The following is a 13,376-nucleotide window of genomic DNA, read 5'->3' on the forward strand; positions in this document are numbered from 1 at the left end:
CTACCATCACATAATTGGAAAAAAGTTATATCTCTATCCTCTACAGTTTAAGGAAGTTCAATACAAGCAATCTAGGCACTAGAGTCCAAAGCTAAGATGGCCTCATATTTCATATATGCAATTTTAGGAGTAAAGCATCACATTTAGCATCAAATCACTAATTCAAGATGCAGAAACAAGTTCCACGTTCTCAAGTGTGCGCAGGCATATTTAACGGTAAATTTGCAACAACCTACATGATATCTAACTCCTTGCACCAGAAGCAGGCCCTTAACTTCAGATTCATATCAAGACAACAATCAAAAGACAAACTGCATTCCACGTTGCTTGAACTAGACACAGAAGCTTTGCAGAACTACACGACACTTCAGATGCTAGATACAGGACTACAAGACTACAGATTGTGTTGTTTAACTAAACAGATCGATAAACGACAATTGACGTACGTCCTGTTACGCAAGTTGTCACTTCTACCACTTAACAGAATACTTGACTCAAATTCAACATGTGACAACAACAGTCAAAAGTTCAAGAAGAATATAAGTCAAGCATATAATATATGCACCTTGATATATATGAAATCAGCCCCAAATACTCCAAATTAGGCAAGTTGAGTTTACATCCCTAAATCCCCCAACCTTAAGGATAAAATCAACAAATATCTACACAGGAATTAACAAATCGGAGTCATAGCGGCTCGCCTTTACAAACAATGATTGCAAGCATCTTAATATCAGAATCTCCTGCACCTAAAATGTCCAATTGAGACACTCATTGAAGGTGATGCAAAAAAGAAAGAACCGGACAAAAGAGGGCTTTCGAACAATCACTACATCCCCACCCAAAACATGCTTATTTTGAATGCCCGTAAAACTGCTAAACCAGTATACTCTTATCATGGTTAAAAGCCAACAGCCATCCATCTTGGATGAATATTTCTCTAATCCTGGTTTAGTATATATAAAATCACAACAACAAAGGAAAAAGAGTTGAAGACTCTATATATAAAATCAACATGCACTGGAAAATTTACTCACAGTGCATATAGCAAGAGATTAAAACTCAGTATGTTCACTTTTCCACTAGGGGTGATTCACTGTTAAGTATACAACAGATTATCATTTCCTTAACCAGCAGAACGAGCATATTGTCATCAGAAACAACATCAAAATACCATACCAGCAATATCCATTTTCAAAACAAATAATTCCCTACTAGACTTTCCAGTTATATATTTTGTTCTACTTGGACTAGATAGCCAACAAGCAGAGGAGACTCACAAGTTAGACAATTCATATTAAGTCCCAAACGAGGCATCGCCGACAATATTCAAAATTTTATTAATACCACATTAGATTAAGTTGAAACCTCTGATAAACTGTGAGTCGATCAAAAACCAACCTCCCCTGCTAGTCAAATTGCCACTCTTCAGCACCTCCAAGCTGAAGCTGAGATCAGCTCTCGACGCTGCCAACAGAGCACAAGCAAGGCTTGGCGCTTCTCCACATGAAATCCCCTCACTGGAGTCCTCTTTACCACACATTCCGCTTGAGTTTCAGTGAAGTTGCTGAAAGTTACAGGTGAAAAACCAGCAGAAGCAAAGATTGTCTTCCAATTGGGCATTTTCTCTGGTGCACGAAGACGCCCCAAAACAGCACTTTCAATCCTTGGCTGAAGTAAAAACTTCTCAATCTTGTTCACAGCATCAGAAGCCACATTAACAGCATCCAACGACTCCAATAGGTGTATATAGGATTGAAGAGCATGGAGGATGTATTGTGGGAATGGAAGGTCAGTTCTGTCACATCCTTTATCCAACGACACGACAATCTTCGGTGAAAGCTGCTTTATAAAGCGCAACAGAGATGGTAATGCAGGTGGTTGGTTCGAGGAGGACCAGACAGGGAAATTTACTGCAACAGCCTCATTTTCGTTTGGTCGAAAAATGGAAAGAGAATAACAGTTTTGCTCCAACAAATCAAAGTTAACCACATCAAGTTCAAAACCTATACCAATCTCATTAGCAAATTGAGTTAAGTTTTCGCGCATAAGAAGAACCTCAACGGGATGGTGAGTTGAAGGAGAGGCAAAGGCAGTGATTTTCAATGATGGGGCACCTCTATTCCGTGGAAGTTCCTGCATAAAAGAAGCCCATTGAGCACCAAAACCAATATCAAAGTCAATTATATGGATTCTATCAGCATCACTGAGGGCTTCGAGGAGGGCCTGATTGCAAGTAAAGTTAACAAATTGGATAAGCGGAGAAACTTCAGAGAAGACTTTATAAGCACCCATTTTAAAGATGACATCAAATGGAGTGGGGCTCCTAGGCGGCAGAGCGGTGACTGGGTTGTTATTCATGAGAAGGAACAGTTGCAGAGCCTCCTTGAAATAGAAAGCTGCCCTATGGAGAGGCTTTCCTATTGGGGAGAGCTGTTGATTGAGCCGCGCCAATATCCCTTGCGCGTGTGAGAAATTCCCAGTCCCTACCAGCTCAGCTGCCTTGTAGAGCTGGTCCAGCAACGCATGTTGGTGCTGTTGTTGTTCCTGTTGGGCTCCTACTTCTTCCTTCTTTACCAGCAATGGCTTCTGTTGAAGATGCGGATGAAGAAACTGCACTCCTTGTGGAAATCCCAGATGCTGTTGTTGCTGCTGCTGTCTTCTTAGCAGTAACTCATGCCCGGGATCGCCGAATGGAAGCTTGGGGACCATCTGAGACAGTGGGTCTATGCCAACGGAGTTCTGGCGCTTTGGTTGGGGCTGAAGGAGGTGATTTTCTTGCTGAGGAAACGATAATGGCAAGAAAATGTTTGGGTTTTGAGGGTGTGGATTATGAGGCTGTTGCTGGTTCATTAACATCTGTGGATTTAGTATCTGCGGCTTCTCCTCCGGAGCTTCAATTTGGTGTTGCAGATTATGATGATAGAGCATTCCATGAGGAAAAGTAGCCGGAAGAGAAACACTGCTAGCTGGAGAACCGAAAATTGGGCCTTGTATACTGCAGTTACTGTTGTTGTTGCTTCCCAATCCAACACCTCTATAATTAGCCAACCCACCAGAAGAAGAGGGAGGAGTAACTAACCCAGAGCCAACCTTCCCATTCCCATTGTTGTTATTATTTATTGTAGTGAACCCAGAAGCAGGAAAAGCAGATAAATTAGTACCAATGCTTGAAACCCCACCGGCAATTCCACTAACGGCCTCAAAGCCAGGACCCTGATCAACAATCCCCAACCCAATAGCGCCACTGCCATCAAAATCCGGCGGATTGTTTCCACCCTGCAATAGCTGCCTTAGCCCATAAGATTCATCCACATCCCCCGCGATCCACCTCAATAAGGACTGTTCCTGGTTCGGCTCCGATAACATGTTCTCCCAGTCTTCCAGACCAAGTCCACATCTCTCTCCTGTGGAGACAATATCTAGTCCGCTCGGGATTGGCTGCAACTCCGTAGCCCATTCATCCTTTCTCTCGTTGTTCACAGGATTCACTACTTTTTCTGAGGCCGTCGTGGTGGTATTATCGGTGGAGTTCCCCCCGCCACCACCGCCGCCGTTGAAGGAGGAGGAGAGAGTTGAAGCCGATGTAGGTGGGCTCGGACTTCTTCTCATATGAAGAACTGAGGTGGGCTCTGTGCTTGCAAAGCTATTAACTTCGTGCTGTTTTAGCTTCTGTTTCCAAGTTTCTTGTTGAGAACAAATAGAAGCAAAACCAGCAATATCAATATCTAATCCCCCCTTCCCCTGCAAATGAAAGGGCATCCCACTCATGTATACAGAGAAACCGAGAAGGCAAGCGGCGCTTTTTTGACGAGATCAAAGGGAAAAGGCCAAGATTTGTGCAAGTGAAGTGAAGTGAAGAAATGGGTTAGCTCAAGTGGGTTGCTCAGATTTAGAAAAGAAAGGCACTTTCTTGTTCTTTTATCCGAGATTTTAAACCCACCATCGCTCCCTGCATGCCATGAATCCCTCTTCTTATTCTCAAAGAAACAAGGGACCTATTTCAACAAAATAGCTATGCAGACTGTTCTTGACCCTGTTCTTCCTCTTCTTCTTGAGCTCCATGATATCTACTTCCCATCTCTCCACCTCCATTGCAGCTCCATCTCTCTCTCCCTGAGCTTTGCCCCTTTCTTTCTCCTTTTTTTATTTATTTATTTTTCCTCTGTTTGAGGACCTTGTTGTTCTTGTTGGTATGGTTGTTGAGGTTGATCTTTGTTCAGCTCGGCTCTTCTACCCCTGTGTCGCAGCAGTACTCTGTACCGCTGTCTGTTCTGCCATGGATGCGTGCATCATGAAAAAGGTAACAAAGTGCCCCCTCTCTCTCTCTCTCTCTCTCTCACCCCCCTATATCCTCTCTCCACTACAAAATATTTTTCCCATTTTTTATTTTATGGACTTTAATTCTGTATTTTATAGTTTGCACCCATGTCTCTCTCTCCCGCCCACCCCCTTTCCCTATGCTTGTGGGTTCCTGTCACTCTCCACAGTGGTATACCGTCTTGTCTCTCTCTTATTTTAAAAGGCTAAGTAACATATAAAAAATTAATTACCCATTCTTTTTCACGAGGGCTCCTCCTTTACCAATTTTACGCTTCAGTCCCTTCCACAATTTATAAGTTACACACGATTGTAAAAAATTAATATATATAAATTAAAAATACTTAATAATTTTTTTTAAATATATTTTTCTATGAAAATATATTTATTTTTATTTTCACATTATTTAAAAAATATAATTAATATAATTAAAAAAATAAATTTTATTAAATCTTTTTCTAATATAATCTTTACAGATATTACTTCATTAAAAATTAAATTATTTATATTATTAAATTATTTTTGAAATTAATAAATTTTATTTTTTTATTACATAGTAAATGGAGTATTAAGTTAATAAGTATTCTCTCTATATAATTTTATCTTACATTTGAGTTTTAATTAAGAAAATGATTAAATAATTTTATTTTTATAAAAATAAATTATTTTATTTAATTATTTATTATATTTAGTAAAAATAAAAAAAATTGAAAAAAAATTATCTTTTAAATATGATAAATAATTTTAAATAGGAAAAAATATAAATACAACAAATAAAAATTAATAAATGAGCAAACTATTATTTAAAAAAAGGAGATTAGCCTCTAGTTTGGAACATATTAAAAAAATTATTTTTATGGAGTATAAGGACTAGCTATTTAAATTAAGAAGATATTTACTATAAAATTAATAAAGAGTAATAGTTACCTTGTAATTTTTAATTTTCATTATTTTTATTTAAATATTAAAAAAATAATAAAATAATTTTTTATTTCATTAATATTTATGTATCATTGAAAGTTTAAATACCTTATAAAATTTAAGTTAATAATTATCTTTATTAAAAATTAAAACTTTTAAAAATAACATTTAACTCTTAATATTTTAATATTTTATCAAATAAAATTTAAAAAATATTTAATTCAAAATTAATAAATGATAATTATTACTCTTTTAAATTTTGATTTTCATTAATATTATTTAAATATTAAAAAAAGATAAATTAATTTTTTATTTTATTTATATTTATACTTTTTAAAAAGTTATATATTATTATTAAGAATTTAATTGATAATTATTTTTAAAAAAGTAAATAAAATTTATAAAAAGTAATTTTTAATTTTTAATTTTTAATTTTTTATTAAATACATTCTAAATTTATTCGCTAATTGGAGGTGAAATTAATCTTTGAGGGGAAAAAAAACAAAATTAATGATTAATCCTAACATTTGAAGAATTGCCGTAACAGTCTTTTGAGAAAACTGGCTTTTCAATTAATGCATGCGATTAACCTCAATCTGTGACATAAGACCGGCTCTCCCCGTTATGAACTTTTCCAAGTTAAAAAGGTGGTCCCATATAAAAGTGGGGGGCGGATGAGCGCGCAGATCAATGATAAATTGATAAATCAAAAATAAGAAAAAAAATTTTTATTACAATTGTTTTTGACCCTTAGCCTTTGCACTGACTGTGAAGTGTGAGGTGTGAAGCATAACCATTAGTCTTAAAAGGCAGATTTCTCATCTCTCACTGTTTCCCTCAATTCATATTTTCAGCCGCGAGGTTTTTTTTTTTAACAAGATTTTCAAGTGCAAGTTGATTCAACAAAAAGTTATCAAGAATATTTTTAATTTGCAAGATAAATAAATAAATATTATGATTGTGATCATGCAGTGTATGAACTTGTAAAGTAGGGAGTACGTGTACTATTTTTCTCTGCAATTTTCGTTACAAGTTAGCAATGGTTTGGTTTGGTTTGGTTTGGTTTATGCTCAATGGTATGTTAGTTCTCAAAATAAAGTCAACGACATTATCATTACCTATTCATGGCTCCAAGGTCACTTGTAAACAATGCAAGCGAGCCCTTTGATTTATATGAGCAGTCTTAGGCATACTCCACCTTACTCTGGCTTAGATGTCACTTGTATGCAATTCCGCCTCCTCCTCGGGACAAGGCTGGAAAGATTGGGTCATTTTGGGCCAGCATTCCAAACAAATTTAGGTGACAATTTAGCTGCAAGTAATAATTAATTAATATTTAATTGATTACTTCTAAAACAGTGGTGTTTTACACGGCTCTTGATAGACCGTATGGAAGAATCATATTAAATTAAATTTATTTTAATATTTTAATTTAATTTATTATATATTAAGAATTAAATTAAAATTATATTAAATATAAACTAAATTAATAATTGAATTTATATATTTTTTTATTTTTTTAATATATTTTATACTTTTAATAAAATTATGTATATATATTTATATATATATATATACATATAATTATAAACTAAATATAATCTAATATTATATTTTATTTTTCTATATATTTTTAATAATTTTAGGTTAAAATATATTAAATTACCTTATAATTCTTAATTATAAATATACTTTTATCTTATTTATATATATATTCTTAATTATATTTGTATCTTATAAATAAATATTATACAATTAATAAATAGTTAAAATATATATTATATGATATACTTATACTATTATATTATATAATATATTTAATCATAAATTATATATACACCTTATAGTTAAATATTATATAATTTAGGTATAGCTAAAAGATATATTATATAATATATTATATACTAATAATTCAATTCAAAATTTAAATGCTAATTCAAGTATGACTTTTTTAAGAATTTAATTATATAAAATTATTTTAAGAATTGAAAACCGAATTGGAACTAGACTGAATTGAACCGAACAGGAACCAAATAACCAAAAACCGTACTGAACTGGAACCAAAACAATGAATAACCAAATTGAAACTGTACCGAAATTTTGATTCGATTCCAGTTTTCAGGCAAATCTCAAATCAAACCGAAACCGAACACCCTGTAAAACAGGAAGGTATTATTTGCCATATAATACTTTTATTAAATAGCTTATTACTTGACACATTCTGTTAATAACTATCTTTTATATCTATTATTATTTTTTTATTTATCTTTTAATAATTATTATTATTTATAATACTACCTTAACATTTTTTATTTAAATTATCATTTTACTTAAAAATTAATTTGTAAAATTTAAGACTTTTGTAATTAAATGTAATATTTAAAAATTATTTATATTTTTTTTTATAAATTCATTTATGTAAAAATATTATTTACCATGTGTCACCATCCATAATAATAATAATTTAAAATAAAAATAGAATATGACAATAATAATAATAAAAGGTCATCAATGGCTATTAATTTAAAGAAAATTAATCATTAATTTATAATCTCATAATCAACTATCATATTATTAATCTTAAATTATTTTATATATTTAATAAATATTTTTATTATATTATTATATTTTCTATTAATTTTATTGTGAAATATTTGTTTAAAATTTTGAAAGGTAAAAAGTGTAATCCACATAAAATGTTATAAAAATAAAATATAGAGATTTGACTTATTTATAATTAGTATGTTTTATTTTTATGTTAATAATTTAATATTTTTTTATTTTATTTTTTTAATATTAATTAATACTTATTATTGTTATCATTATGGTAAATGAGAAACATTTTACTATTACAATAATTGAATTTAAATGATTTTATTACCGCATTTCAATTAAATAACATTTAACTATAAATTTGAAATTTTATTTAAATAATTTTCATTTATTTCTCTATATATAGTATGTCATATAAAATATTTAATACATAACAATCACTATACTCTCACTAAGTATATTCATTTCACCTAAATGCTCTCAAATTTTTTTTTTATTTATTTTTTTATTATTATTTATTTTAAAAGTTATTAGTTATCATTTCAAATTTATTTATTAAAATAAATTTTTTTATTTAAATGTGTTTATTTAATATTTATTTAATTACTTTTTTTTTATAAATTTCTTATGTGATATTTCTTAAATTTTTAATATTTTATTTCATTATGATTATACATCAAATGCAATTATAACTAATATTTTGATTATCTATAATTATTATCATTAATTTTTAATGAAATAAATATTTAAATTTTTATACATAAATTATTTATTAATTATATTTTTATATAAAAGTAGAATTTCATAAATATATTGCAAATATGATTATATTGAAAACTATAAATAAATATGATTAAAATTAAAATTATAATATCAAAATTAGGGGATATGTGTTATGAAAAATAATATGTATTTTTAACATTTATTATATTAATGAAAAAATATAATATTTTAAAATTTTAATTTTTATGAAATATATTTATCTTTTATCATAAATTTATTTAAAATGATAACATTTTTGTGAAAGAATTAATGTATAAAAAATATATTAAATTAATAAAAAAATTTACACTTTATAAAAATTTAAAGATATAGTATTTTTAAAAAATAATATAATAAAATGTTATTTTTAATTAATAATAATGTTATATATTCTCATTATTATTTAAATTAAATAATTTAATATATTAATAGTAATTTAATATATTTTTATTTTATTAATAATAAAAAATATTATATTTATATATCTTTTAAATATTATTATTTTTTCATTATTCTAATATATTTTCTATAATCTAAAAAAATCAATTTACATAAATTAAAAAATAAAATATAAAAATTTCATGAAAATTAAATTATTTTTTGAATAAAAATAATTTTATTTTATTTTAAATAAAGCAATTATAAAAACTGCTATTAATATATGTATTAAAAAATTTAAATAGGTATTTTAATTAATTATATCATAATTAATTTAAAATTTATTATTATAATAGATAAAATTTTATTTAAATTAAATTAAATAAAAAAATTTTATAAAATTATTTTAATAGTAATAATTTATTTTATTTATAATATAATTAAAAATAAAATAAAAAATAAAAATTATAAATTATTCATACATAACATAGCATTATGCTAATTAAATAATATTTTAATTCAACCACATAAGTGAAATTATCTTGAAGTGTATCAGTGATCAAAATTTTGCATTATTGCAAGTTCCTTCTTCCAATGAAAAGAACTCTGATAAAGGAATTTATCAGAATAATAATAATAATAATAATAATAATGATTGGTTATAAGATCAGGCTGAAATCGATAATCGTTTGGGCCAATACAACAAAATTCCAGCCCAGCAAATGATGTTATATGCACGCGCAAATTAACTTTTTTTATTTAAATTAAATTTTAAAAAAAATTCCTATAAATTAAAATTAGTGTGAGGATAAATTTAATAATAATTAAATTAAAATTTTATATCTGAATTTATGCATTACATATATTAATTAATTTTATATATATATATTTAGATATAAATATATAATTTAATAATTATTAAATTTATTTTCAGATGAATTTGAATTTATATAAATGAATATATTTTTTTTCTTATTTAAATTAAGTTAATGAGTTATGATAAAAGAAATTAATTTTAAACTTAGACTCTATTTATTTAGTAGAAAATGTTTTTACTGAAAAATATTTTTTTAAATATTTAGGTATTTGTAGACTCAAAAAAATTAATTGGCAAAACATATTTTAATAGTTAAAAAGAAAAAAATAAATTATTTTTAGAAAAATTATTTTTTAATAAATTTTAATAATCTTATTAAACTCAACTCAACTCAACTAAGCCTTTATCCCAAAAATTTGGGGTCGGCTATATGGATTCGCTTTTTCCACTCTGAACGATTTTGGGTTAAATCCTCAGAAATGTGTAATGCTTCTAAGTCATGTTGTACTACTCTCCTCCAAGTCAATTTAGGTCTACCCCTTTTTTTCTTTCTATCCTCTAGCCTAATGTGCTCTACTTGTCTAACTGGAGCCTCCGTATGTCTACGCTTCACATGACCAAACCACCTCAATCTCCCTTCTCTCAACTTATCTTCAATTGGCACTACTCCTACCTTTTCTCTAATACTTTCATTACGGACTTTATCTAGTCTAGTATGGCCACTCATCCACCTTAACATTCTCATCTCTGCCACTCTTATCTTAGATGCGTAGGACTCTTTCAGTGCCCAACACTCACTACCATATAGCATAGCCGGTCGTATGGTCAGACGGTAAAATTTTCCTTTTAATTTATTGGGAATCTTACGATCACATAAAACTCCCGTGGCACGTCTCCACTTCAACCATCCGGCTTTAATCCTATGACTAACATCCTCCTCACATCCCCCATCTACTTGAAGGACTGAGCCTAGATATTTAAAGTGATTACTTTGGGACAGTGCCACTCCATTCAAACTAACTCCTTCCCTATCACCAGTTTGGCCTTCACTGAACTTGCAATGCATGTATTCTGTCTTCGTTCTACTTAACTTAAAACCCTTTGACTCTAGAGTACTTCTCCAAAGTTCTAGCTTCCTATTGACTCCTTCTCGTGTCTCATCTATCAGAACAATATCATCCGCAAACATCATGCACCAAGGAATACTCTCTTGTATATGTTTCGTCAGTTCATCTAAAACTAATGTAAAAGGTAAGGGCTTATGGTGATCCTTGGTGTAATCCAATTGAGATCGGAAAATCTCTTGTGTCCCCTCCGCACAATAGTAGTTGCTCCTTCATACATATCTTTCAATACTTGTATATACCTAATAGATACCCTCTTTTGTTCTAACGCATTCCATAAGACCTCTCTTGGAACACTATCATAAGCCTTCTCCAAATCAATAAAAACCATGTGTAGATCTTTCTTCCCATCTCTATATTTCTCCATCAAGCTTCTAATGAGAAAGATCGCCCATAGTTGAGCGACCGTGCATGAAACCAAATTGATTGAGAGAGATAGAAGTATCATGACGTAGTCGATGCTCCACAACTCTCTCCCACAACTTCATAGTATGGCTCATGAGTTTAATTCCCCTATAGTTTGAGCAACTCGTATGTCTCCTTATTTTTAAAAATAGGTACTAAAATACTCCTCCTCCATTCATCAGGCATTTTCTTTTAGTTTAGAATCTTATTAAATAATTTAGTTAACCATGCCACTCTCATATCTCCCAAATACTTCCACAATTCAATTGGTATTTCATTGGGTCCGCTTTACCTACTTTCATTCTCTTAAGTGCTTCCTTTACTTCTAAAGATCTAATCATTCTAGTATAATTTACATTCTTTTCTATTGTTCTATAATCTATATTCACGCTATTTCCATTTTGACTATTATTAAAGAGATCATTAAAATAATTTCTCCATCTTTCTTTAATGTCCTCATCTTTCACCAACACTTTTCCTTCTTTATCCTTAATGCACCTAACTTGATTGAGATCTTGACATTTCCTTTCTCTACTCCTTGCTAATCTATAAATATCTTTCTCCCCTTCTTTAGTTCCAAGTTTCTCATATAACTTTTCAAAGGCCTGTGCTCTTGCTTGGCTAACTGCCTTTTTTGCCTCTTTCTTTGCTATCTTGTACTGTTCATATGCCTCATTATTATCACATTTAGGTAATTTCTTATACCATTCCCTTTTTCTCTTCACTGCCTTTTGTACTTCGTCATTCCACCACCATCTCTCTTTGAGGGTGGTCCATGTCCTTTAGACTCCCCAAGTACTTTTCTAGCTACTTCTCTAATCTTTGATGCCATCTGTATCCACATATCATTGGCCTCCATATCTAGCTTCCATACTTCGGACTCAAGAAGCTCATTTTTGAACTTCACTTGCTTTACTCCTTTGAACTCCCACCACTTTGTTCGAGCTACACTATTTCTTCTGACCTTACTTGAATTGTTCCTAAACTTGACATCCAAGACCACCAACCTATGTTGACTTGTTAAAGCTTCTCCTGGAATGACCTTGCAATCCTTGCATAGAGCTCTATTTGTCTTCCTGGTTAAGAGGAAGTCGATTTGGCTTCTATGTTGCCCACTTTTGAAAGTCACTAAATGTGACTCTCTTTTTATAAAGTAGGTATAGTATTAGGTCGTATGCCATAGCAAAATCCATGATGCTTTTGCCCTCCTCATTTCGACTGCCAAAACCAAAACCTCCATGAACATTCTCATAACCTTGCCTATCACTTCCTACATGTCCATTCAAATCTCCACCAATGAAAACATTCTCTTCATTCGGTATGCTTTGCATTAAATCATCCATATCTTCCTAAAACCTTTGTTTACTCTCACTGTCTAGTCCTATTTGTGGGGCATAAGCACTAACTATATTTATTGTTTCTCCGTCTAGTACTAGCTTTACTAGTATAATTCTATCTCCTACTCTTTTCACAGCTACTACTGCGTCTTTCAATGTCCTGTCTATGATTATACCCACTCCGTTCTTGTTTCTCTCCTTTCCGGTAAACCACAATTTGTACCCTGAATTACCCACTTCCTTACTTTTCTCTCCTACCCATTTAGTCTACTGAATGCAAGCAATATTCACCCTTCTCCTTTCCAAGGTATCCACAAGCTCCATTAATTTTCCTGTAAGTGATCCAACATTCCAAGTACCAACCCTGATCCTCCTCCTATCCTGCTCCTTCCTAATTGGTCTCCTTCTATGATATCTTATATTATTTTCTATGTTTATCTTGTGTTCTGTTCCACTATTTGTTCTATTATCTGTCTTATGGACTAACTTCTTTACCCACACCCGTCCATGATGTGGGAACCCTTGCTCACTTAACACCACACCCGGCATGGCGCGTCGCTTTCGGTGAACGCCCTACACCCTTGCATATTTATCACTACACCCGGGCTCCGATGTAGCGCATCGTTAGTAGAGGACGCCCCAACGTTTATATCATTTGAATCCATATCATAGGGTGTGACGAAATTTTTACGCTGGTTGTCACCTACCGCAACCCTCCTCCTTTATCCGGGCTTGGGACCGGCTAAGCGCAAACTACTT

General features: G+C 31.0%; 1 protein-coding gene across 1 annotated transcript; it reads right to left on the bottom strand.

Moving 5' to 3' along the window:
• Positions 1-1,092: 1,092 nt before the first annotated feature.
• Positions 1,093-4,397, bottom strand: LOC110668742 (scarecrow-like protein 27). Its single transcript, XM_021830103.2, has one exon. The coding sequence runs from the start codon at positions 3,769-3,771 to the stop codon at positions 1,429-1,431; it is 2,343 nt and encodes a 780-aa protein (XP_021685795.2). The 5' UTR covers positions 3,772-4,397; the 3' UTR covers positions 1,093-1,428.
• Positions 4,398-13,376: the final 8,979 nt, after the last annotated feature.

This window comes from Hevea brasiliensis, chromosome 16, assembly GCF_030052815.1.
Source record: "Hevea brasiliensis isolate MT/VB/25A 57/8 chromosome 16, ASM3005281v1, whole genome shotgun sequence".
Taxonomy (NCBI): Eukaryota; Viridiplantae; Streptophyta; class Magnoliopsida; order Malpighiales; family Euphorbiaceae; genus Hevea; species Hevea brasiliensis.

Coding starts and splice junctions, on each gene's coding strand:
- LOC110668742 (XM_021830103.2), bottom strand. CDS start 3,771: ATGAGTGGGATGCCCTTTCATTTGCAGGGGAAGGGGGGATTAGATATT.